This window comes from Agelaius phoeniceus, chromosome 10 (assembly GCF_051311805.1).
Source record: "Agelaius phoeniceus isolate bAgePho1 chromosome 10, bAgePho1.hap1, whole genome shotgun sequence".
Lineage (NCBI taxonomy): Eukaryota > Metazoa > Chordata > Aves > Passeriformes > Icteridae > Agelaius > Agelaius phoeniceus.
Genome location: NC_135274.1, coordinates 6,163,295 through 6,190,430, shown reverse-complemented (window position 1 = coordinate 6,190,430; position 27,136 = coordinate 6,163,295). Strand labels below are relative to the sequence as shown.

Here is a 27,136-nt window from a genome sequence, read left to right as displayed (position 1 = left end):
TCTCTGGGATCTGTTCAGGGCTCAGGCACTGCCCAGGAAAGTTCTTCCTCATGTCCAGGCGGAGCTGCCTGGGCTCAGGCCCTGCCCGTGGCTCTGGTGCCATGGCTGGGCCTGGAGCAGAGCCCGGCCCTGCTCTGCCCCTCCCTGCAGCCAGGGCCAGCCAGGGCTGAGGGCCCCTCTCAGCTGGGGCTCCTCTCCAGGCTGAGCAGCCCCAGCTCCCTCAGCCTTTCCTGGGCACCCACATGCTCCAGGCCCTTCAGCATCTCCACAGCCTCCCCTAGACCTGCTCCAGCAGCTCCACGTGTCTCATCTCCTGAGGGGCCCAGAGCTGGACACAGCACTGCCAGGCTGGACAGAGGGACAGGATCAGTTCCTGACCTGCTGGCAGTGCTCTTCCCAGTGTCCCCCAGGGTCCCACAGGCCCTTCTGGCCCCCAGGACACTCTGCCGGCCTGGGGACAGCTGGGTGCCTGTCAGAACCCCCAGGTCCTTCACCGCAGCGCTGCTCTCCAGCGGGTCAGCCCCGGCCTGTGCCGGTGATCCGGGCTGTTCCTGGGTGTCTCCCTGCCCACAGCACTCGGCCCGCGGCCTGCCCAGCCCCTCGCTGCTGCGCCGCGGGCACCTGTGATGGGGAAAATCCGCGTGGGAACCCCAGGTGCGTGTCCTGGGAGTGCCGCTCCGCCTCTCAGGCCCGTGTCCCCGCTCGGAAGCGGCGGCGGGTCGGGAATTCCGGGGGCATTCCCAGGGAAAGTCGCAGAGGCGGCGGGGGAAGGAGGAGGGCGTTGCCACGGCAACTCCCGCCTCCCGCGCGGCAGGAGGGGGCGGGGCTTGTTCCCACGGCAACCGCGCCCTCCTCCCGGCCCTCGCGGCGGCGGCGGGCGGGGGAAGGGGCGCGCGCGCGGGCGGGCTCCGCGCATGCGCAGCGCGCGCCGGCCGGCGGCGCGTGTGTTGTGGTGCGGCGGCGGCGGCGGCAAGATGGCGGCGCCCGGGGGCTCGGCGGGCGCCGCGGCGCTGAGGGCGCTGGTCCAGCAGTTCACCGCCATCACCGGTGGGTTCGGGGCGCGGGGCGCGCCGAGGTCGCGGGGCTCACGCGGGAGGGTCCCGCCGGTCCCCTACCGCCGGCGGGCCGGGGCCGGGAGGCGCGGGCCGAGACGGAGCGGTTCCGGGCGCGCTGCCCCTGCCCTGAGAGCGCCTCCCGCGGGGCGCCGGCGGTGCCGGGGCCCGTCCGCGGGCGCGCCCCGGGGCCGGCCCCGCTCCCTGCGCGGCGGAGAGAGCTCGCCTCCCTTTGAGCGGCGGCTCGGAGGCTCCTGTCGGTTGTCCCGGTGGCGCGGGTGCGCGTCCTGCTCCCTCCTGCCCCTTCCCTCCGTCCCTCCCGCCCGCGCTCCGCCCCGGCAGCCGCTTCCCGCTCCCGCCGGTGACTCTGACCGCCGGGAGGGACCCGGGAGCTGAGCCCCGAGTCCGCCTTTGAAAAAGCAGAAACGTCCTACAGCGCGGGCGGCTCGAGTTGGGGAACGGGGAGAGCTGGTCGCTTTTCCGTGGAAGTTCGCGTCAGGTGACAGCTCCTGCTTCACGTTGTGTGCTCGGAGCTCTTGACCCACTTTGTGTTTAATCTGCTTCGCCGTAGTTACTAACCCCTGGCTGATGGCTTTGCGTGTCAGATGCTGCGGGAGTGGTTAATAAGATGTGTCAACTAAACAGCCAAAGGGAAATGAAACTGCTCTAATTCCGTTGTCCACACACCAGCTCCGTTTCAGATTGTGTCCCTGTACTTGGACACACTTAAATCCTCGACAGGATGTAAGCAGGGAAATTACTGATCTCTCAGCTATTCCTAAAGAATCTTTATAGAGTAAACCCTTTGAACAAAAAGAACCTACAGCAATTATATATCAGTAGTATGTGCCTGTGTGGGAGATTTTTGCTAAAAACGTGACCCAGAACAGGCAGAGCTGTGCTGGTTTCCTCCTCCTGACGCCTTTTATGTTTAGACACATATTTTATGCATAACACAAGAGAACCCTTCTATGCTTTCAAAACCAAAAAAGAAATCCCCTGCTGGGCTTCAGCCATCCACTATTAAGTGGAGTTTTGAAGTTTTGTTTTTACCTTTAACAGAATTTAAGGTTGCATCTAGGAGTGTGTGGAGCTTGTCTGTGGTGTGACAGGTGCTCACACCTCAGTGCTTTGTGTTAGTAGCTTTTTCAACTCAGAGTTGTAAGTGTTTCCAGTCACTCCTGTCTGTGGGGAAAAGGCTGAGGGAATAATCTCCAGCATCAGGGATGAGGAGAAATAGTCCTTGATGCTTTTCTTTGATCCTGGTGGCAGAATTGTGTTTCTTTGGTGCTCTCAACCAGGAAAGTACTGCTAAGAGAATGTAACTCCTGTGTGTCTTGCTGCCTTAAGTTTCAGTTTTCACATTTTCCAGATTCTGTTCTGCATTAGTATATAACTCTGAACTTCATATAAAGTGTTAGCAAGTTATCCTCACGGTTTAGTCAGACAAAATCCTGTTCCAGCCCAAGAACCAAGGACACCATTGCAGCTTCAGGCCCCAAAAGTATAAAGAGCAGTGAATTGAGGAGAGCAGGCTGAGAGGATGGGACTCCATAACCTGCAGCTGTAATTGGACAATTAACCCCAATATGGAAATGGACCAAAACTTATAAAAGTGTGGAAACTTGTGATTCTGGATCCATCTTGGGTGTAGCCTTGGCCAGGCTCTTGTACTCCCAAGGTGTATCCTTTGAAGGCCTTTTAATAAATCCCTACTTTATTCCTTTAACTCTGCCCAGCCTGTCCTAGGTAGCCTCTCAAGACATGAGTCTTCCCCAAGGAAATGATAGGATATCTGTGAATTTTGCTTTGAAACTTAACAAATATTTAGAATTTTCTGTTTTCCAGCATGAGGACTGAAAGCTTTGATATGCTGGCCCTTTCCTCAGGAATGATGAGGACTCAGTGAAGGCACTTGCTGTGTCAGTGTCTCTTTTAATAACAACAGAGGGTTGAATATCATTTTTCTTCCAGTTCTTGAAAATGAATCTTTGCATGACTCTGCAGGGAGGTGTAGAGTGGGGTCTGTGTGCTCCAGGCTCACAGGTGTGGTTTCATTGCTACAGCTAACACTGAAAAGTGCTGAAAATGCCAAAAAATCATCTGAGTGAAGAACTTGAACTTCTTGGTTTTTTGGGATGTTACTAGTTTTTATTTTGTGCTTTCTTCAGCTCAGTTAAGGTCTTAAAAATACAGCTGCCTGTCATCCCAGTGTGCTTGTTGTGGCAGGTTGGGTGTTTTGGGAAACCTGTTCCCTCAGTCAGTTTGGCTTTCTCCATGGTTTGATGTGCAGGTTAGTTAGAACTGATTGACCTCCACAGTTTCAAAGTGTATTCTGTGCTCAAACCAGAGCTTTTTGAGTCTTTCCCAAAAAATCTGAGAAATACCTGAAGATGTTTTGCCCACACTGACGTTGTCTGTGAGCCTGGTTTTGGGCAAAGTGTTGGTGTCATTTTGGTGACTTGCTGTGAACTTAGGAAGAGTTCCTACATATCCCAAAGCTGCTCCCAGACTGGTTCAGCTGCATTTTACCACTCTTCCTCTCTACCAGCCTTTCTAAAGGAAAAGAAGCTCTTTGGCAGTCCACCACCTAGGGAGGAGGTGCTGTAAAGAATTGGGTTGCAGGAGAGCTACTCCTGAGGGAACTTCTGCTGATGGGATGGTTTTTGAGGAGAAGTTGGGGCATAGAGGCTCATCCTCTGAGGAAGGATTTACAGGTTGGGAGCAGCAACATCAAAACTGGGATTAGTTGCACTTTAGGTGTTCAAAGCCAGTCTGGACAGGGCCTGAAGCAACCTGGGGTAGTGGTAGGTGTCCCTGCCCATGGCAGAGGTGTAGAACTGGATGAGCTTAAAGTTCCCTTCCACCCCAAACCATTCCATGATTCTGTGATTTGAATAAATGTTAATCATTATACAAAGAACTCTGTAGAAAAGTATTACTTTCTCCCTCTTGGCTGCTTTTTTCCCCTCTTCTTATATAAAGTGAGCTTCTGCTGGTTTGATTTTGCCTTTCAGCAGAATCAGTAAATCAGAGTGTCTTTTCTTCCCTCTCTAAATGTCTGTTACAAGTGGATAAAAATTTTTAGCAGTTGATTTAATATTCTTCCTGTTAAAATGTTAAGTCAGGTTTTCATTTTTCTTTCTGTATGCCTACTTATGTTGGAAAATCCACAGAATCATGGAATGGTTTGGCATGGAAGGGGACCTTAAAACTCATCTTGTTCTACCTGCTGTGATGGTCAGGGACACCTTCACTGTCCCAGGGTGCTCCAAGTCTGTCCTTGGGCACTTCCAGGGATCCAGGGGCAGCCACAGCTGCTCTGGGCACCCTGTGCCAGAGCCTCCCCACCCTCACAGGGAAGGATTTCTCCCCAGGATCTCTCCCATCTAACCTGCCCTCTATCAGCCATTCCCCTTTGCCTGTCCCTCCATCCCTGGTCCCCAGTCCCTCTCCAGCTCTCCTGGAGCCCCTTTAGGCACTGGAAGGTGCTGTGATGTCTCCCTGGAGCCTTCTCCTCTCCAGGTGAGCACCCCCAGCTCTCCCAGCCTGGCTCCAGCCCTCACAGCACCTTTGTGGTCTCCTCTGGACTCATTCCAACAGCTCCATGTACCAGGAAAATGCCTGACCTCTAGAAGAAAATCCACATCATGCTCAAACCCCTCAGATGGTTTCCTGTAGGTTTTCAGTTGCTGACAGGAAGAAGCCTGGCAGTCCTGACTGCAAACATCCCCTTCCCCCTGAGCTGTGTACGTTTGTCTCCTTTCACAGTTGTGCTTCAGGGATAAATGGCAGCTGATGAACTGTTCCTCCTAATTATTAATGCTTTGAGAGAGAAAGCTGTTCTGGGCACTTCCAGTCAAAATGCTGTTGTTACTGTTATATTTTATGAAAAATCCCTCAGCTAGGATTTTTCTCCTGATAAGCTGAAAAGCCTCAGAAAAGAAATGTAAACAATAATTATCTGATTGCTTGGAATGTGGTTTAGAAGTTGCTTACCAACAGGTGCATCTTTAATTAGTTCCATGTGAATTGTTTTTACTTAATAACCAATCCCAGTCCAGCTGTGTCGGGACTCTGGTCAGTCAGGGGATTTTTATTATTCATTCTTTTCTCACCTTCTGATGTCTCCTTTCTGTTTCTTTAGTATAGTTTTAATAGATCATTTTCATTTCATTTCATATAGTATAATATAATACAATATAATGTAATACAATGTAATGTAATACAATGTATAATATAATATAGCATAATATAATATAATACCATGTAATATAATACAATATAATGTAATACAATGTATAATATAATATAATACAATATAATATAATACAATACAATATAATATAATATAATATATAATATATCAGCCTTCTAAGAACTTGAAGTCAGTTCTCACCTCTCAGCTCATCCTAGAAACCCTCACCACACCGCAACAATTAATAACCACTCGTTGTGATTTCTTTCCCTTTGGCATTGCAGGTGCCAGTGAAAGTGTGGGGAAGCACATGCTGGAAGCCTGCAACAACAACCTGGAGATGGCTGTCACCATGTTCCTGGATGGAGGGGGCATAGCAGAGGAGCCCAGCACCAGCTCTGCAGCCGTGTCTGCTGCCCGCCCTCACCCCGAGTACGTACCCTGGGCACGGCTGTGCCAGCCAGCCTGGCCCTCTGATGGCACTGAGATGGCACTGGGCAAAGCACAGCAAACCAGGCAGCTGCCACTTCTCAGCACAGCATTGCACACTGCTTTGCTCTTGGGCAATTGATTGCTCCAGTGTTCTGGTTTGTGAGTCTCTTGCACTTCAGAAGTTTTCTGGAGCTTTCACCTGGTGTTTTTTACAAAGCCCGAGTCGTTAAAGTAGGGATGCAGTAATAACTAATTTGGCAGTTAGAGAGTTCTCTTGATTTGGTTCTTATAAATGCAGCCACCTTACTCCCATTTCATAAATTCATAGAATTTAAGGTTGGAAAAAACCTCTAAGATCATCAAGTCCAGCCATCAACCCAGCACCACCACCACATTCACCTCTAATCCATGTCCCCAAGTGCCACATCCATATGTTTACTGTGACTCCACCACTGCCCTGGGCAGCCTGTGGCAGTGCTTTACAACCCTTTCTGTGAAGAAATTTACCATAATATCTAACATAAACCTCCCCTGGCACAACTTGAGGCCATTTTATCTCATCCCGTCTCCTTATCTGGGAGAAGAGTCTGACTTGTGAGGGTTTTATAGTGGTTGTTTAACCAGTTTGGCACTGGAAAAGCCAGGCCTGTATACCAGTATGCAGAGGAATCAGCAACTTCAGCACCTTCACCAGTCTCTTACACATCAGTTGCCTGCAAAGGGAAGAGAATTTCCACTTGAGCATATCAGAGAATCTCAGTGCTGCCTATTAATGTGACTGCTTGAGATAAAGGGAATATCTTGAGTGATATAAATCACATTCATTAAATATGGTAAGTTAAACTTAAGCCAGGCTTTTGTACTTATGAAAATCTTCCACTCCAGGAAAAAGACAGCTGACTTATAGAGGAAAATCCTTGCCTCTCATACTTCTGAAGCACATGTAAAAATTTAAATTTAAATAATTCTTTTAGTGCTTTATAGCTGATGTGAGGTGCCTTCCTACTTGAACCTTTAACAAAATTAAAATAGGTATATAGGTTAGTGTTCTTATTTCTAGACAACTTCTGGCACATCAGTGACTCCAGATTTTTCTTGGAATACTTTCTTTTTTATACTCAACACTCTCCAGGTGCTGATCAGCTCAGCATTCCTTATAGGAGGAGAGAACAGTAAATATGCAAATGGAGAGTAACTAGCTGCACAGAGCAATGAAAGTTGTGGAGGGAATGAGCAGGGTCAGTGCATCCTGCTGACATCCTGAGTTACCTTTTGAAACCTGCATGGTCAAGAGCTGCAGAGTGCACTTCTCACACCTTGGGAGTCTGGGGGAAGAGAGAGCTCACAGACAGGATGTAGCAATGGATGAATCCTTCTGCACAAAGATCTGTGGGCCAGGTGACCACACTGTTGTCACAGAGCTGCTTGTGATTTCTTTGTGATTTCCTCTCTTCTCCTAATTGTAGTTTTGGATTACCTGTAAGTGTCTGCAAGTGTAACTGACTGAGCTGTGGACATGTGAGGGAGCCCAGTTATGGACTGGGACTGAGTCCTTAAGCCAAGGACTGCTTCAGAAATGGGGGAAATGGCCATCTTGACCTGGTTTCCTCCTTCTGGAAAACAGACAGGTGTGACTTTCAGGTGGAAGCAAAAAGTCTTCTGACAGACAAAAGCTGGTAAACAGGAAGATAATAGTTTTTTCCATGTAGGTAGCAAGGAAAGTAGGATGGCAAGTAGATTATTTAACATCTTTTGGTAAGGTTTTAAAAACTTCCAAGTTCTAACAAAGTTATTCAAGAACAAAACATGTTTAAATATAGATTGACAGAGTCTGGGATCAAGTCACTCAGGGGTTTGTGTAATGTTTTATCAAAGGTTTTCCATGCCAGCTCTCAGTGCACAGGGTACCAGGTCCAGCAGCAGTGCCATGAGTGGGAACAGATGCTCCCATGAGGTCCCACTTAATCCCAAACCCCTTCATTCTGTGCAGTGGTACAGCAGCATCTTTAACTGGTTCAAGTTGCAGGAGCCTTGGAGCATAATGAGATGTGGTTTGTAAGTACTTGGAATATTATCATCTCTCTGATTTTTCTTTTTTGTTTCTTCTCCTTTGATAGGGATGAAGTACGAGCTCCAATTCCTCAAAAGCAGGAAATCTTAGTAGAGCCTGAGCCCTTGTTTGGAGGTAGGCTTGTGTTCTTAATTTGTTTCTGTTTTCTTTACCTTGAGGTGAGCTAAGTGACAAAAGAAAATCAAAACTTGTTTAATAAGAAGAAATAACACCAGTGGTATTAAAAATCTCACCCACAAGAGATGCTTTATTCCCAGGGGTACTAATTTGCTAAATCTTGCTTCATGAGACTTTGTAAGGTGGCAGCCAATTAACTTAATTAAGTATACATCTGGGGGCCTAGAACTGTGGGGTACTGCTGTGGAAATGTTTGAGGTGCTGGGATGGAAGATGGAGCTTTGGCTGACAAGTGAAAATGAAGAGGACAAATGGCTGTATCTTGAGATGACAGATCAGAAAGAAGGGCTGAACTCTGTGATTGCTCATACCCTTCTCCATTTCTCATGCAGGAATTTAATTTGCTCTTTAGGCTGTGCTGTGCACAGCTCTTCTTGTCTCTGTCCTTTTCATGTGGACCAGGTCATTTCTGGGCTGGCCTTTGCCATGTCAGATGGATTGAGAGCTTTGCTCTTTTCACCAAGAAGGCCTTGCAAGTGCTTGTCACTGCAGTGGTCTCACCCCATGGGAAATGCTCTTTCCTATCATTTAGTAGAAAGGGGAAGGAGGCCAAGCTTCAGGTGTACCCTGGAACTGATTTTTTCTTGACTCTTTTTCAACATCAGAGAGGTGTTTAGCCAGGATGCACAAGTGGAGGGTGGTTCAGAGGGAGCACACAATGCCAGGCAGTACAGGTGCACGCCACTTCCCTTTTTGCTGTACTTGCACTGATAGCAATATTAGCTTTTCTAGTTTTAGTCCTTCTAGCAATTTTTTTCCCTGTCTGTTTTGGGAGCTGGACAATTTTGACTCCTTTAATATGTTTCATTCCCCAGTCCCATCAGAAAACGTTTATTCCTTAGACAGAATATGAGTCACTGAAATGGACTAACTTAACTTCTACTTCTACATACTGATGTGAGATGCATAAAGTAACAACAATTTGAAAAACTTAAGTTGCACTTGGGCAAAAAGGGAATGATATACAAAGTATCTGCTTTCCTTGAAGTGTTTTTGCACTTCTGTGAGCTTCATTGATGTAGTTTTGTGACATTCCCCTTGCTGCTGAAAGGCCACCTTGTCAGCAGCAGTGAAGCTGGACTTTGAAGGTCTCAAGCATAAGAAGCAGTGACTTGAAAACAAGGACACACTGTGTTTGTCTAATCCTTGCACTTCCCATCCTGCCTGGATTTTGGAAGTGGGGAGTTTAGCAGTTCTGCAGCAGGAAATGTGCATCCAGAGGAAGATGCCCTGCTGATGCCTCTCTGAAGATAGAGGAGCTCTCTGCACTTTTTCCTGTGTCCCAGCAGTGTTTTTGACACAGATCTGTTCACTCCTGTGGGTTATTAGGATTCAGATCTGCTGATCCTAACGCTTGGTGTTCTTACACCTACCTTTTCCACACTGGTCCCAGTGACATGTCACTGCCCTGGGTCAGTGATTCCCTCCTGGCACTCTGATCCAGCAGTGCCACTTGTGTTTCTGGCACAGAGCAGCCTGACAGAGTAGCTGAACCTGAAGAGATAATTGGTCTCAGCTGTAGCCTTACAGCAGGGGAGGTGACAGTTTCTGTTTTTAAGGGTCATACTGAGCTGGTTGTATAAGCTCAGGTTTTCCCAGCTGAAGAGGTGACCCTGTGTGTTTGTGCCCTGCTGGGTACATGGATCCCAGCATTGAGTACAAAGGATCCTCCTGGATTGCTGAGAGCCTCTTCACCTGTTCTGCCTGGCAGGGCCATGCTGCTTTTGCTGAAGTGGTCCTTCAGCTCCTGTTCCAACTGAGTTCAAGTTGTTCTGAGGTTGGCTTGTGCCTAAGCACTCAGGGTGAAGGAGACCTTACTCCCTGGAGTTGAGAGGTGTTATTCCCCAGCACATCCCTTCTTCAGGCTTGCTTTCTGCTGGATAATCACATTTCCACTGGGTATAGGTTGTATTTATTTCAATTTGTTTGTTATTTATTATGTCTTGTAGCAATTGGGCTTTGAAAGTTCTGTCTTGCAGTTGATGGGAAAGGAGATAAGTAGCTGCAATAATCTTGACAGGCAGTTCTGTTTTCCTTCCAAGTTCAGTGTTTGTGCTGTACCTTAGGATTTTAGTGGGACTTGAGGGTGCTATTTCTGATTCCTTCCTGGGCTCTCTGCAGATAATCAGTTCTGAAAGTTTCCTTGCAAACAGCAATGCTGGATCTACTGGAAGAGTGTAGTTGGGACAGGATCAGGATAAGAGTTTAGAAAAGAGTAGAAATGCATTGTAGAAAAATAAAAACAAAAACAATTCTCATGGAATTTAATCTTTTGAAGTTTTTCATCCCTTTGAAGGCCTTGGGTAAAATCTTGGCTGGAATTGTGACAAGGTGATGCTGTGACAGCACTGCCACTCCATGCTGAAGGGTCTTGGCAAGCCCATCAGAAGGGGCTTTAAGCCTCTCTGTATTGTTGGTACATGTTTTGTTTCTGGGCTAAGGTTTGCTGGAGGGAGGATGTGTTAGGAAATGGAATTTAAAAATTACCTTCTGCTTATTTCCATCCACCTCCAGCCCTTCCCAATGACCTCTACTCCCACATAGTCCCTGCTTGGGGTTCCTATTCTCTTCTCCTACACATGTGATGGAAAGTACTAATATGTATTTATTTTGATAATATACTTTTCAAATAATTCTTTCCTTTTTTTAAAGCTCCTAAAAGACGCAGACCTGCTCGCTCAATATTCGATGGCTTTCGGGATTTTCAGACAGAAACCAGTAAGTGTCTACAGATCAGTAAGCTTGATATTTTATTTTATTTTATTTTATTTTATTTTATTTTATTTTATTTTATTTTATTTTATTTTATTTTATTTTATTACTTTTAATGCAAATAAGATGGAGAAATCATTCCTGTTGTAGGCTAGGACAGCTTTCAGTTGTTGAAATGTTTTTTAAATTGTCAATTGTGTAGCAGGGTACATTATTAGAAGTATAGAATTATCAAATTATGATTATCACAGTATATTCTGTCTGCTTTAGTGTTGCTAACTCTCAAAAAACCCCTTTTTCTGCTCTAGAGGGAACTGAAAAGGGGGAAGAATCCTAACACCCAAGTGGGAATTAAATTAATCCACTGGATATTTCTTGGCTAGGCAGTGGACATTCTGGCACTTGAGTTACATTGGAGTAGCCCTGAGGCTTCCTCCTTGAGCAGGAGGTTCTAGTGGCTTTAATTGCTGTTTGCCCTTGGCTGTTCATGCACAGAATCTCCAGATGCCAAAGCATGGCTGTTATTTCATCCAGGAAGTGTCACAGAATGTGATTCTGTGACAGCACAGCACCAGGTGTTTCACATCTGAGCTATGGCTGTTGTGCTGATGTTGCTGGAGCGTTCCTGAGGTGTAACCACAGAATCAGGAAAGTTGGAAAAGTCTTCTGAGGCTGAGTCCAACTGTTTTCTCAGCAATAGCAAGGCCACCACTGCCCCATGTCCCCAAGTGCCACATCCACATGTCTGTTAAATCCCTGCCAGGGCTGGCCAACCCTTTCCATGAAGAAATTGTCACTAGTATCCAATCTCAGCCTCCCCTGGTGTGACCTGAAGCTCTTTCCTCATCCTGTCACTGGTTACTGGGTCCATGGACCATGTTCCCACACAGTTAGGGGTTGGCTGCCAAACTGACAATAGGTGTTGATAGTTACTTTCTTTCCCCTTTTCCAGCAATGATGAACACAACAAGTATTGACATCACTGGCAGCTTTAGAAGTGAAAATGCACCATGTACAGAATCAATACCCTGAAATTTTTTCTCACCATCTTCCAGCCTGGACTAGCAGAGGGTGTTCCAGCCCATGGCTGATCTTTAGGGTCTTCCAAACCAAACCACCCTGTGATTCCATTCTTAAGACATTTAGAGATGCCCAACATGTGAGAGATACACTGTAAGGGTTTATGGTGAAACTTTATCATGTTTTTTGGCAGAACTTGACAGATGGACATCACTGTCTGGCTGTCTCTGGAAAAACAGCCCTGGCCATGAAATTCCAGATTATCTCCTGGCTCATAGGGCTACTCCACAGGGATGCTTTATTCCCTGTATGTCTGCTCAAGCATGGTTTTTATGCTTTGGCCCATTGACAGCTCCTTCCACACTGGAAAAGTTGTGGCCATGGGATTGTTATTGCCCATTTCAGCATAAAATGGTTCCATAAAATACATCATGTATTTGCTGTGATTTACCTTTACTGTCCATGGTCCTGTCTGGGTAGGAAATGTGTTCTGTATTATTTCAGATGGAATTGATACTCTTTGAAAGAAACATCCAAAGAGATTTCTCTATGTAAACTAAATCTGTTTCTTTGTTTCTTTGCTGTGGGATTGCCCCACAACCAACTAATGGAAACACTACAATAGAAACATTCCTTTTAAAAGCTACATTGCTACAATCTAGCTGAGTTTCCCATTTAAAAGCATCACTGGGGACAAATCACGGCTTTTTTTGGCTCCTTTGTTTTCAAATATTGGTATGTGATCCCTCAGGTTTATTAAGATATTGTTTAAAAGAGAAAGTTGAGACAGGGAGGTTCTGCCCTTCCACACCAGCTAATCTTGTTCAGTGGGGTCTCACCCTGGCACTCTCTGTAAGAGATATCCTGGGATTGGCACTCACTAGCTGCCCTAGCCTGTTCTCCCCAAAGCTCCCAGGAGCTGGAGAGAGTTTCACCCCAGCAGCTGTGTGTTTGAGCATTTAGGCAGTGATGAATGGCCCTGGTGAGTGTGTGTGTGTCTAACTCCTGTCCCTTTCCTCCTGGGGCTGTGCAGTCCGGCAGGAGCAGGAGCTCCGCAACGGAGGGGCCGTGGACAAGAAGCTGACGACGCTGGCAGATCTCTTCAGGCCTCCCATTGACCTGATGCACAAAGGCAGCTTTGAAACGGTGAGGGCTCACCCTTGGGGGTCAGCATGGATCCATGGCTGGACAGTCAGAGGTTGCAAAAGACTGGGCAGTGATAAGTGTTTGGTGGACTGCCCATGGGAATGTTGGTGATGGTGTCACCTGGAATGGACCCATCAGATCTCTTCAGGCCTCCCATTGACCTGATGCACAAAGGCAGCTTTGAAACGGTGAGGGCTCACCCTTGGGGGTCAGCATGGATCCATGGCTGGACAGTCAGAGGTTGCAAAGGACTGGTTAGTGATAAGTGTTTGGTGGGCTGCCCATGGGAATGTTGGTGATGTGTTGAAGGAGTTCACTGGTGATGGTGTCACCTGGAATGGACCATCAGGATCATCAAGTCCAAGTCCTCACCATGCAGACCACGTTGTTTTGTGTTTCAATATCAGTGTGGCAAATCACATGTGGTGAAAGGCTTCAGTGAGCAAGGGAGGCTGGTCAGGATGGGAAAATTGCATCCCTTGCACTGTCTCCATAGAGGACACAGAAAAAGCTGGAGTAGGATTGCTTTGCACAGGTGAGGGAGGATTCTGCAAAGGGCAGTGTGGTTTGCAGCACAGCCCTGCTGAGAAGCTCAGGTGGAGTTAACATGGCTGAGTGGCTTCTGATACCTGAGTGAGTAGAAGTATTTGAATGTGTCTTTGCCATCAAGCCACAGCTTCATCCTCAGTGGAGCTGTTGTTCTTCTATAAAATCACAGTGGCTGTCTTTTACCTCTGGTGGTGCTAGGGAAAGTATCCCAGAGATACAGGACACTGTCAGCTTTAAACAAGCTCAGGTGTCACCTTCTCTGACTGTGTAGGCATGTGTGGATCTATCCCTAAATTGTTAAGATATGGATCAATGACTTAAGTAATGATTAGAGAACATGCAGGTTGGTAGATATTTTTAATTTTTGAGTCTGTAATTTCCAGATATTTTTCAGAAATTCCAGTTACTACTAAACTTTCTCCTGGTCACCTTTGAATAGATGAGCTTGATGATGGAAATTATCATTATTTTTACTGCATGAGAATGCAAAGTAATGAATAAATGGTGCAATACAACTGCACAAGTCTGCAATACAACTGACAGACTGAACAAAAATATTATTTACCTTGTTTTCACATGTGCCTTGACTGCTGTGCACAAGTACAAGAGCACTGCTGGAGAGCTTTTGGTGAAACACTGTGTGCCTTTATGGAGTCTCCAGCTCTCATCCCATTACCCTCATCTCTCTTTTTATGCTTCCCATATCACTGGGGATCAGTTGCCTTGTCACTAATTCCTGTGTTCTGAGGGTGCCCTCCACAATCTCCTTAACAGAATTCTAGCTGTGAGAGGATGCTGGCAGAGAACAGCAGTGTCCACCTTGGGGAGGAATTTGGTGCAGTGGGAGCAGAGGAGCAGCCTTAAAAGATGTGTTTCAGGTCTTCCAGCTGATGGTGCTTGCTGGGCCTGGGGTCTAGAGCTGTTGGTGACTGTGGCATTTTCAGAGACCCTCATCGAAGGGAGGAAAGGGTGAATCTGACTCCATGTTCTTAGAAGGCTAATTTATTATTTTATGATATTATGTTATATTAAAGAATGCTATACTAAAGAATAGAGAAAGGATACAGACAGAAGGCTAAAAAGATACCACTCAAAAACTGGTGACTCTTTCTTCAGAGTCCAGCACAGCTTGGCCCCTGATTGGCCAAAAAGTAAAAACAATTCACTTGAAACAAGCACCTGTTGGTAAACAGTGTCCAAACCACATTCCAAAGCAGCAAAACACAGGAGAAGCAAATGAGATAATATTGTTTTCATTTTTCTCTGAGGCTTCTCAGCTTCCCTGGGCAAAGAGATTTTTCAGAAAATATGACAGTGACAGGTGACACCAGCAAATGTGTGGTTAAAGGCACCAGTAAGGGGAATTGACATGGCAACAGGCAGTGCTGCTGCAGGAGCAGTCAGCAAGTGCCCTCTGAGCTCTGCTGTGGAGTTGGAGATGGGTGCTTGTCTCTCCTTGGGTCTTGCTGGAAATGTATGAAGACTTCAGCAGTGTTGATTGTGGCATCTGTCACAGTCAGAAGTGGTGTCAGAGTGTGAAATAAATGATTGATGGATTTGTTTGTCCTAAAGTCTCTGCATTCTTATTCAGTCCTGAAAGGTAATTTAAAAAAGGGGTGGGCTGGGGTTGGGGAATGGGTTTGTGTATACTCACATTGCCCTGCTCTGTGCAGTACCTGCACACTTTCTGGTGTTGGCACTCACCCTGCTGTGTTCTTGTCCAGTTCCTTGTCCCATGGGATACCCTTCATTTCACACTGATGCTCCTCAGCTTCCTTGCAATGTAACTCTTCTCACCTCCTCACTGTGTTGACCATTTCCCTTTGCATTTTACCTTTTCTGACTGCAAACTGCTCTACTGCTTCAGCCTGGAACAGTGTAAGGCCTCAGTGACCACAGCTTCCCAAAATTCATCTCTAGCAAGCTGCTCTTGGCTTCTCCCTTCTCTGTATGCTGAGATAAATGGATATAAACCATATGATAAACCAGAGATGCTCATCACATTCCAGAATATCAAAGACCAAATCCTGTCATTGTGATGCTCTTGTAGTTAAGCTTTGATCTAAGTGGGGTTTTCTTTCCAAGGCTGGGGTGTGGTGTGTTCCAGCCTCTGGAGGGGTGGGCAGGAGCACTCTGCCAGGGTTGAACCAAGCACATTTATCAGAGAACCATTTAGGATTTAGGGCTTCCTTGGCAGGAGTAGTGACATCTGGGTTTATCTGAGTATCTTTGTCACTCATCAGCTGCTGCTGCTCTTTGGGTACTTTAAGATTGGTTTTTGATAGTAAGTGTATGTAACTATTTTTATTTTTCCCCAAGAAACCTCACTTTTCTTGAGTTACAAGGAAACTTTGTTACCAGTAAGGCCCAAAAAGTTGCTGTTTCATTTTAACTTAGTAATACTAGCTTTAGGAATAGGTGGGGTTAACTCCATGGCAGAAAAATTAATTTGAATTAAAATTAATTTCAAAAGTAAAAACTTTGGTTTGGGGAATAAAGTAATTTTTGAGTGTTGAATTTCAAAAGTAAAAACTTTGGTTTGGGGAATAAAGTAATTTTTGAGTGTTGAATGGCAGGTTTTTTTACCTGCTTTTTCATATAAGCATTGTGCTCCACATGCAGAATTGATCTGCTGCATCTGCATCATACAGCTTATGATCACTGTACTTGTAAGGTTCAGTGTGTGACTGACTAAACTAGAGTTCTCCCATTAATGTGGAATCTGTTAGGAGTAAATCACTCAAGTAAAATAAATAAATTACACAGCAAACATGTCTGATAGAGGAGAGTGTGGTTTTGTTCTCATCTCAGGCTGCTCTCAAGAATTGCAGGTGTTCTCTCTACATGCCTGTGATGTGAGAGATGAGTGAATTTGAGGAGGACACACCAAAGGGACTTAGCTTGCACTTCTTGTGGGCAAGGGTGGGTCTGGTGTGTGGAGTTCTGTGCTTAACACTCAGCAGGGTTTCAGTGAAGTGACTGAATGTCACATTGCAGAGTTTCAAGTCTGTCTATAAGATTTCTTTTTCCCATTTAAGAATAACCTTTTTTAGCTGCTGCCTGCTTTACAGCTGAGACTGAGGGGTTTTTTGTTTCTACTTAAAAAGCAGCAATCATTTGGAAGCTGACCTTGTATTCAAGTGGAGCAATTACCTGTGCATAAAGTGCTTCTGGCCTGGTTTGGGTCAGCAGTTGCAGGTACAGCTGTGGCTCAGGGGTGCCTGGGTGCTGAAAGGATCTGTGCCCTGCCCCAGGTAGGAAGGAGAAGTGTGGCCTAAACAGGAGATTTCTTGTTTGGTTCTGTCTTGCTCTGACTCTCTGTCAGCTGTTATCTTCCCCACTGAGTCACAGAAATGTCCAGAGAATCACAAGGTGCTGGCTCCACTTCCTTCTTCTCTCTGCTGCCTTGAAAGGATTGCATTTCAAAACTGAGCCAGCAGGAACCACCCCAACATTTCTAAACCATACATGTTCAGAGAAGTCAAATGGGAGGAAAACTTATTTTTAGTAGTGCAGGAGCCAGTTCCACAGAGATCCAGCACTGTGCATAAAGCAAGACTTGTCTCACAGATTGTCTCACCAGGTTGCTGGTGTAGTGATGAATTGTGTGACTGGGCAGAAAGGGTAAAGGCACACTTAGGGCAGATTGGATTGCTTTGGGTTGGTTTTTGCATCTGGGCTCCACTGGCTCTGCTCTCAAGGAGTGGCTGTCCTGTACTGCCCTGTCTGTGGGCTCTGTGAGTGCCTTTATACTTCAAAGGAGGAGGGGAATGGGGGCTTGCACTTGGTCTTGGAAACAGAGGATCTAAATCCATCAGATCCCAGCTTTTGGGATACACAGGCCAGCTCTTGAGCCTTCCCTTGTTGCCTTGTCACTTACCAAAATGACCCTAATATAATCTCCAAATCCACAGTGTTTCTTCTCCTCACACTGTTGTCCTTCCACCCTCTCAGAAGAACCCTTTGAGCTGTGTAAGAACTCTGTGTATGAGACAGCAGCAGTTTAACTTTGCCCTTTAAATGTTAAATCCAAAGTTTGCCTTTAGAAGGAAGTTAAAAGTAATTTCAAAAGCTCTGACTGTTCTGCAGGTGAAAACTCAGTTTTATAGATTTTCTTTTTGGAATTTCCTGCTTGCATCCTTCCAGGGCCCTCAGCTGGACAAAGGAGAGGTAGAGCCAGAGGTTTGCATTAATATTAAAATATATAGAGAGTGAGGGTAGAAGAAGGAGATTCACCTTCCAGCTTTCTAATTACATATTTTTGGGAGTATTCTCTTAACAGACTGCATGAGAACACAGAACTAAGGCAATCCAATTGACTTAAATAACATAAGGATTTTTATTCCCTTTAAACTTGGGCAGTGCCTCTAGGCCTCATCTCATACTGGTTTCTTAGAACTAATTCTCAAAATGCAGTTAGCTCAAAACAAGTCCTTCAAATAAAAACATGACAATTATTTATTATTTAAGACCCTTGCCAGTTACTTAGGTGTCACCTTCCCCACTTTTCTCACCTGGTGACCTGGATGCTGGCAGTGTAAATTAGTGGTAAGTAGTTAGTGTGAGGCCCCTTGTGGGAATAGGACTGTTCCATGCTTCTGCCTTCATTTTTTTTTCCTTTTTAGTAATACAAAAGCTGCCTCTGCAGGGCTCTTGGCCACACAGACTGATTTTGTAGGCTGAGATTCTTGCCTTGGTGAAGCTGAGTGTGTGGGGTTCACATGTCTGTCTGTCACACAGGTGACAGGCAGACTGTTCCAAACTGCACAGGCTAAAATTCATTTCAAAAGTACAAACTTTGGTTTGGGGAACAAAGTAATGGCCAAACAGCACCATCTTGCATAACATCCTGATTCCCCTAAATTTTTTTATCCTTTGAATTCCTTAACAGTAGATTACCCAGCAGGATGGTGAGCATAACTTTTAAATTTATTTTTTTTTAAAGCAAAGAGAGTTCCTATGTCAGCTCCAGTCTTTCCAGGTGGTAAGAGCATTCCTGCTGTTGATCTAGCCCTCTTTTTTTCAACAGGTATGACAGTTCAGCGATCAGAATTACATTCTTGATCAAACTCCTACCATTAACTTGCAACCAAGCAATCAGACAGTGCCAGCTTTGTGACTCAAACCAGTAAGATTTCTTCCTGCGCCTTCCTGTCTCCCTCCCCACTTGCAGTCTGGATAAGCAGCATCAAAAAAGGATGCCTAATTGGGCAGTTGGACAGTCACAGAGTAACTCAAAACTTGGAGAGGAAAAGAAAACATGCAGAGAAGGGGTGCTGTTGAATCAATGCATGTCCTCTGTCAATTATGCAGCCTACTTAACTAGATGGTCCATGGGTTTATCTTTAGACTGAGCAGGTCTTTGTTGTCAGATCAGTGGGACTGACTACACTTTTCCCTGAATAAATACTTTATTCAGCAGTGCCATGTGTGTCCCCCCTCTGAGTTGCTTTTCCCTCCCTGTGCTTGGCTTGTTGAAATGCAGCAGCTCTGTTCATCGATGTGATTCTGTAATTCAACCAGGCTCATTTAAAGCAGATCCTTCAGCCCTGCCTTCTGTTTTGTGGGTGCCTTTTCACTAGCTCTGTCCATCCTCCTCACTGTGAAGGGGTTTGGTGGAAGGTCTGGCAGTGGTAGAAGCCATCTCTGATCATTGCTGGCATCGGTGCTGTCTGGTCCTTCATTCTCATCTAACCAAGTTTTTCCTTCTGCTTCCAGGCCAAGGAGTGTGGTCAGATGCAGAACAAGTGGCTCATGATAAACATTCAGAACGTGCAAGATTTTGCCTGCCAGTGCCTCAACCGTGATGTGTGGAGCAATGAGGCTGTGAAGAACATCATCAGGGACCACTTCATTTTTTGGCAGGTGAGAAATTGCCTGGGGGTGGATGTGTGGCTAACTCGGTGCCTTGGTAGATGGGACAGTGGGAAAAAAAATTGAATTATTTGGAAAAGATGGAATTCTCCTGGTGAATCTGCAGAAAAGGTGTGTTTCATGGAGTGTATGTAGTTTATGGATGGAGGTGGAATTCATGGATATGCATTTGAAGGCATAAACTGCCTTTCACTTGTGCAAACAAGATATTACCATGTATTTTCTAATACATGGAGAGCTAGAGGCTTAATTCCAGCTTTTCAGAGTTACAACTGTTTGTACCATTTGCAGTTTATACTGTGGAAGAGAGAAAAACACTGTGCATTTTCAAGGTACAGTTTGTTTTGTTCCCTCCCCAGCCACTAATGTGCCCAATTTTGTAGGTGTACCACGACAGTGAGGAAGGCCAGCGGTACATACAGTTTTACAAATTAGCAGACTTCCCTTATGTCTCCATCCTGGATCCCAGGACAGGTAAGACAAGTGGCAGCTGCTTTGCATGCAGTTATCCCATGGGAAGCACTGACAGTTGTAGGCTGGAATACTTTCCACTGCAGTTTGTGTTACACTGGGCTGAAGAATCTCAAGGACTGACTCAGCATGTTCCCAGAGGAACTAAGGGAATTAAACACCCAAAACTTGCAGAAATTTTGTGTATTTGAAGCTTGGCAAGTATTTTGCTTAGAAAGTGAAAATAGTTCCATCTGGTGGAAAAACTCTGAATTCTTTTTTTTGAAGTCTTTCAAAAGCTTCTTGAAGTCATGTGATAAATAACTACAATATTTGTAATTGCTGCATGAATCTGCTTTCTGCTCCTCCCACAGAGCTTTGTGAGGCTCAGCAATGATTTTAATTGCTTCTTAATTTTGAAATACCATCTTGGCTTCGAGTTTTTGTTTTATTTTGCTTGGTTTTTACCTGAACAATCAAACTTCTCCCTCTCCCTACAGCTCTTTCAAAGTTTTTGCTTTTTCTTCTGTATCCAGCAGCTTCTTTTATCATCATATAATGGAGCTGCCTGGTTATATAATGTTGGTCTGGTCTCCTGTGTCTAAGGACTGAAATGATAGAGATGAGACCTCTGTGTAACTGACTTAAACCACCTAAAAATACATACATTTTTTAATACTGCAACAGAAGTTAGAAAACTCTTCTTAGCACTTTACTTCTGGGAGCAAATGCTGCTTGCCAAGGGTTAGAATCACTTTAACAAGAATGGAGAAATCCTTCTTAATAAACTCAGTGGTTTTGTTTGAGGCCAAATTCACCATTCTGTGCTCACATTTGCATTGGTTAAAAGACAAGAATGGAAATAAACTGTGTCTGTATCCATGTCTGTCCCTTTTCAAGGGGGTGGAAGGAGGAAGCTCCATAATTATCAGGTGGTAATTCCTGTGGGAAGCTGGGTAATTCCTGTGGGAAGCTGCAGTTCCTCAAACAGGGACTTCTGCAGCAGTGATTTGGTGTGTTTGATGTGAAAAATGTCAATCACTTGTTTTTAAATTTTTAAAAGTTTAATAGTGATAAAATGGTTATAAAAATAGTCATATAATTAGAGTAATGAAAATTTGGACAATTTGGATTAGGACAATAGGAGACAATAGAAACAAAAAGTTACAGACAGTCCAGGTACCTTTTTCTGGGAAACATAAGCCCAAAAAAGGACACATATTAACAGAGGATTAACCCTTAAAAACAATAACCTGTTGCATATTCATACACCTCATATATGATGCATAAATTCCATTCAAACACGGGATTCTGTCCCATCAGTGTCAGCTTCTTCCTCTGAATCCTAAAGGCATCTTCAGGGCTCAGCAAGGCAGGAAGAAGTTTGTTTCTTTTGATAATGGAGCAATAAATTCCCTTTCTCTGCAAGATTTAGGTGTCCTGTGGCTGCTATCTCAGTGGGAGTACCTCATTCCTCTCTTTTAAAAAAAGTATCTTACATAGCTTAGTTTCTATTTTAATATGTTATAACCCAAAACTATATTTAACACACTACTTAAGAGAATTAATACAGCATCACTTTCTAACATAACACATCTAATATTCATTTTAATATTTGTAAAAAAGCTAATTATAAAATACACATTTTTCACATCTGACCACTAAACTGCGGCGTTTTGCTGAAACTTTGTTTGATAACACCTTTTGTTCCCTAGGCCAGAAGCTCGTGGAGTGGCACCAGTTGGATGTGACTTCTTTCCTGGACCAAGTGACCGGGTTCCTGAGCGAGCACGGCCAGCTGGACGGCCACTCCAGCAGCCCTCCCCAGAAATGCTCCCGCTCTGTAAGTGTGAGGCTCCCTGGGGACAGCCTGGAGCTCTCAACACTCTGACCTGTGCTTGTCCAGCTCTCCTGATTTCCCAGACACGCTCAAGGAGTTAGTGCAGGGGCGTGCAGAAACACAGGGAGTGCCTTCTCCCAGGGTCACTGTTTGTGCTTTTGGCACTTGGTTTGGATTTAGCAGTCAGAGTGTGAAAGGAATATTGATTACTCCATGCAGAACTCCAAGGAGAAACCACTAATTACAGCATGCCTAGCTTTCCCTGCTGTGCATTCCTGACAGGCTTAGTGGCTTCCCTTCTGGAAGACTGATGTCCTTTTGGTTTTCAGTACATGTTTGCAGGCAGTTGTGATGTGTTGTTGAATTTGCAGGGTCCTCAGGACAAAGGGGGAATTGAGAATCTGACTCCATGTTCTGAGAAGGCTAATACATTATATATCATATGATAATATTATATTACATTACATTATATTATGCTAAAACTATACTAAAGAATAGAGAAAGGATACAGACACAAGGCTTAACAAGAATGATAATGAAAATTCATGACTCTTCTCCAGAGTACAATACAGCTGGATGTGATTGGTCATTAAGTTAAAACAATTCACATGAAACCAATCAAACAACCACCTGTTGGTAAACAATCTCCAGACCACATTCCAAAGCAGCAACCACAGGAGAAGCAATCAGATAATTATTGTTTTTATTTCTCTCTGAGGCTTCTCAGCTTTCCAGGAGAAGAATCCTGGGCAAAGAGGATTTTTCAGAAAATCTGACAGTGACATGTTGTGTGCATCCCACAGGAGAGTCTCATCGATGCCAGTGAGGACAGCCAGCTGGAAGCTGCCATCAGAGCCTCCCTGCAGGAGACCCATTTTGATTCCTCCCAGGCCAAGCAGGAGAGCAGGTCGGATGAGGAGTCGGAGTCAGAGCTTTTTTCTGGAAGCGAAGAGTTTATTTCTGTTTGTGGATCTGAGGAGGAGGAGGAGACAGAGATTCCAGCCAAGCTGAGGAAGTCTCCACACAAGGACTTGGGGTATAAAAAAGAGGAGAGCCGGAGGCCTCAGCCTGAGCCCTCTGCAAGGACTGAGCCTGGGACAACATCAAACCACAGAGTCTTGCCCTGCATTGAGGCAGGGGCTCTGGAGGAGTCACCTGACAAGCCTGAAAGTACCTTCAGGGGCCTGGACGTGAATGGTAAGTGCCCCTTTTTATTGCTTGTGCTGGGGCTTTTTTGCCTGAAACTGTTCATAGGCTGCCAAGCCTGGTTTCAGCCCTTCTTTTAAAAGTCCCTTCTGATTTCCTCCCTCCTTGCCAGCAGACCTGTGAGTGGTTCAAGAGCAGCACCACTTGGGCACAGCAGTGCCCCAGCCTGCAGAGCCCTCTGGGTTCCCTGACTCAGGGCCTGCCCAGGAGTAAAATCCACTCTGGTGTAACACAAGTGCTCTGGGCACTGCCTGGGGTCAGTCACTGCTGCTTTGGAAGAGTCCTGAGCCTTGAGCATTGTGATAGAAATTTATCTCCACAGCCTGGAACCTTGTGTTTGTCTCCAGTCCCTCACCCTGCTGTGCTGTCCCACCTAAAATCTACCCAGGAGCTCACCTCAGCTGCCCTGGTGTTAACTTGTGATAAATTCCTTTGTGTAGGACCAAAGGCACAGCTGATGCTGAGGTATCCAGATGGAAAGAGGGAACAAGTTTCACTGCCTGAACAAGCTAAACTTCTGGTGAGTGGCCTTAATGGGAATCCTTGTCTGAGCAGAGGAAAGATGAAACTGGAGGATTTCTGTGCCTGGGGAGACACTGTTGAAATCTCTGGTGGGAGAGTTGTATCCAGGGGGTGCCTGCACTGTGTTCCATGTCATTCTCTCTGGTTCTGTGTCTCTCCACTGCAGCTTGGGTTTTGTGTACACTCCAGTGTCTTCCTCAATCCCCACACTGCTCATTTCATTGTAAAATGAATCTAAATGGCTTTTGCATGAATTGTTAATTACCATGAAATGCTCTCAGCTTCCTCATTTCTGGGGCTTTGTTTCTAAAGTAGTTGGTTCCCGTGGTAAAATCAAAGGGAAAACTCCTCATTCTCCATCTCTCCCATCATACTTCCACCCTCCCTTCTGGACATGGATGTTGGAGCAGACTTTGGAGGAAGTTCTCCCCAAACGAATTTATTACACAATGTGGTGGTTTTGCATGGGAGGTAGAATTTTGATCAATTACTGTGCCTCAGGTGTGTGTCTCAACTGTGCTTTGGGCTCCTTACTTTGGAGAATTCCATGTGAATGGCATTTCCTTCAAAATATTCCAGGGACCAGAGTGTAAAGAGGTTACTGTGCTCCTGTTTGCCATCAGTTTTCAGGACACAGTGGCCATTTAAGCTCATTTAAATGTAGTCAATCTAACAGCTGGAGTCATAGGGAAGGCAAAAGCACACCTCATCAGAAGGATTTTGTGTAGATTTGGGAGAAAAGTGTCCTGTCTTTGACAGAAAATGGGGCTATTGCCTAGCCAGCAGCTCTAGGAATATACAGTGTCCTCAGCTTATGTTCTCATCCTTGACTCTCCTGCTTGAAAATAAAAGGAAAAAAAAAGCTTGGCTGCCTTTTGAATGCAGATTGTTAAGTAAATTTGCATTGCATTGTTAAGTAAATTTGCATTTTATCAGACATGTAGCACTTTTGAATACTTGAGCAATTCATTTAGGCAGTACAAAAGTGTTAAATTGAAATAAATCCTGACTTTTGGTTTGGCTGCTTTTATTGACTGTGGAAGTTAAAGGAAATTAATCTCAGCATATGATTTCCCTTTTGCTCTAGAGTCAGCAGAGGAATTTAGCTGAGTCAAGGTTTGTGGGTAAAGACATCTTTTGGTTGCAGAGCTGAACAAGCAGCATTTGTGCTCATCTCATGTGATCTTCTGGAGCCTTTCACTCAGATCCAGATTGATTCTCAGGTGTTTCTTTGTGAACATCATTTCCATACTGATTTTTTTCAGCCTTTAGTTGTTTCCATTTTAAAGCTGGCCAGAACTAGCAAAAGAAATTGCTTAAGGAGACAGTTGCACTTCAGGAGTTTTAACTGATGATACTGATCAGTTTTAGCTGATGATATAAAATGTAAAAAAAAGTTTTATTTTTAATAATTGTGTTGTTATTGACAAAGCACTGGGTTCCTTACACACATTTCCAGGAGGTGCTTATGCTTCCAATATTACCATGATGCCCTTTCTTCCCCTCAAGCCAAGAAAAAAAAAGAAATGGTGACGCTTTTAAAAGGAAAACAGGATTTTTTTTCCCATTCTGACTTCTGTGACAGTGGTTTGCCTTCCTTTCTCCCCAGGCTCTTGTGAAACACGTCCAGTCCAAAGGATACCCCAACGAGCGCTTTGAACTGCTCACCAATTTCCCCAGGAGGAAACTCTCCCACCTGGACTATGAGATCACGTTACAGGAGGCAGGCCTGTGTCCTCAAGAGACTGTCTTTGTGCAGGAAAGGAATTAGCACTGTGGCCTGAGTTCTCCCAGCCTTCCTCCCTCTCCTCTTTGCCTGGGACAAGAGTGGTTAAATATGCAGTTAAGGGTCATGGGATTGCAGTGCTGGAATCAGGCAGCTGACTGGCCCTTCCTTCTCCCTCCTGCTCTCTCTCCCTCCCTTCTCCCTCTCTAGTGACCAAATGAGAGTGCTCAGAGTTTTATTTTCTTCCTCAGCTGCAGAGAGCATTGGGAAGAACATCTTTCCTCTGCTTTCCTGGAATAAAGTAAAACAGTGATCTGTGTATCCAGCATGCTGGAGCTTGGAGTGGCCATAATACACAAACCCTTCTCGCTGCTATTCTTAAATCTGTTTTGTTTAATTTATTTTTGAAAAGAGTGTGTGATGAGGCACAGAGGCATCTCTCTGGAAGGAGAGGGCATAACCTTCAGGACACTCTTTCCTTTGTTTGGATTCCCCACACAAAAGGTCTCCATTAACCTTCCAGCCTTCTCTTATCCAACACTCTGGTTTTGGAAAGGAGTTGGGTTGAGCCATGGCAAAATGCTCTGCTCCATCTCATTCAAAGGCTTCTAGATTGCCTGCATGTTTTCCTCCTCCTTTAAATTGCCAGTGGACATAGTAAAAAAAAAAAAACAAAAAACAAACCAATTCCCCAGAAATCCAACTGTGCTCCATATGGGCTTGACTGCTTGGCCCAGAGGGAAAGCTGTGAGTCCAGTGCTGGAGCAGACCCAGCTCCTTTGTGGGGGTGGGTTATCCATGTTCCCTTCCCTGCACCCTCAAAGTGTCTCCTTACTTGCTCTCAGGATTTTGCAAATAGTAACAAGGGTACTGTAAAGGTTTTGGATTCTCTGAAAACACCTGCCACAGAGACCTGACAGTCAGATGGCTTTTTTCCCTCTTTTTCTAGGAGTGGGTGGCTTTACAGGGGTTTTACATCACTGACAGCATTGACCATCAATTAATGCATCATAAAACACTTCCCAGCCTGGTGGCTTGAATTCCCTGGGGTGATTTTTGTTCTATTTCTGTGTTCATCTACTGTCACCTCTAAATTTGGAGGGCTGCATGGAAAGCTGCTCCTTGGTGCAGGCTTTCCTTTCAGCTCTGGAAGCTGGCACACAAGTCAGTGCCCTGGTTTTCCTCCAGTATCTCCACCAGAATGTCATCCTTCAGAAGGATTTTGGATTTTTCTGATGGAGATCGTGGCCAGTTGGTGTTTCAGCAGATGGGACAGGAGTTAACTGGCACAGCCCTCAGCACAGTGTGGTGGATTTGTGTATTTACAGCTAAAAACTCAGTTTAACATGGTTTTCAATCACTGAGGAGAAAGCACATGGGACCTGGCATAACTGCTGACTTTTTCTGCCTCTCTCAGATGATTGTCTTTGTTAAAGACTTTAGTAGTCAGAAATTTACATTTTCCAGTTTTTCAAGATATTTTGCCTTTGATTTCATACTAGCATCAGTACTTTGGAACCTTTAAATGCAAGAAATCACAGAAAATGTCTGGCATTCCCCATGAAAACTTCAACTCACAGCTGTCTCCTGCTCCTAATTGAGCTTTGACATGTAATCATGCAATTGTAGAAGTTGATTTCCCTTTCTGCTGCAGGATGTAGTGTCAGGAAAGCAGATTTTCATCTCAGTTTCCTGATCAGTGCTTGATGTGACACCAGATGTCCTCTTTGGTTTGTAAGGACCCCCAGGTGTGGAGGCTGCTCCCAGCAGGGGGAAGTGAGGGGGGTCTTGTGTTTGGCCTGTGGAGCAGCCTCTGGACTGAAGGATCCTTTAGATCCTGCATATCCAGACCCCTAACTCACATTTCCATGTAGTCCTAAAGCTCCCAAAGCAGCTCCAGCTGTCTGGTTGGAATAACAAGAACCAGGTGTGGTTTATTGGCACCTTTCCTCCCCTGCCCCTCCTGGGCCTGCTCCTGTGTGTGGGGCTGTGATGAGACCAGGAATTGCTCAAACAGGGGAAAGAAGATAGGGAAGTTGAACATTTACACTGAAAATGGCATTTTCTCATGGTTTCTAGGAGTTTGTTCTGTTCCAGGAAACTGAGTTGGAGTTTTTCTGTCTCACGGTGTGGTTTTTTCTATCACTTTTCTTTTGCTTTG

General features: G+C 45.2%; 1 protein-coding gene across 1 annotated transcript; it reads left to right on the top strand.

Annotated features, from left to right (window-relative positions):
• The first annotated feature begins 891 nt into the window (after positions 1–891).
• On the top strand, positions 892–27,136 carry UBXN7 (UBX domain protein 7). Its single transcript, XM_054639171.2, has 11 exons — positions 892–1,047; positions 5,535–5,682; positions 7,800–7,867; positions 10,583–10,648; positions 12,696–12,808; positions 19,076–19,222; positions 19,615–19,705; positions 21,397–21,524; positions 22,325–22,718; positions 23,168–23,247; positions 24,859–27,136. The coding sequence occupies exons 1-11, from the start codon at positions 915–917 to the stop codon at positions 25,018–25,020; spliced, it is 1,530 nt and encodes a 509-aa protein (XP_054495146.2). The 5' UTR covers positions 892–914; the 3' UTR covers positions 25,021–27,136.

Excerpts from the sequence above, each read along its gene's own strand:
- UBXN7 (XM_054639171.2), top strand. The coding sequence starts at position 915 with ATGCGCAGCGCGCGCCGGCCGGCGGCGCGTGTGTTGTGGTGCGGCGGC. Across the intron at positions 5,683-7,799 it reads GCTGCCCGCCCTCACCCCGA|GGATGAAGTACGAGCTCCAA; the intron begins GTACGTACCCTG and ends CTCCTTTGATAG. Across the intron at positions 21,525-22,324 it reads CCCAGAAATGCTCCCGCTCT|GAGAGTCTCATCGATGCCAG; the intron begins GTAAGTGTGAGG and ends TGCATCCCACAG.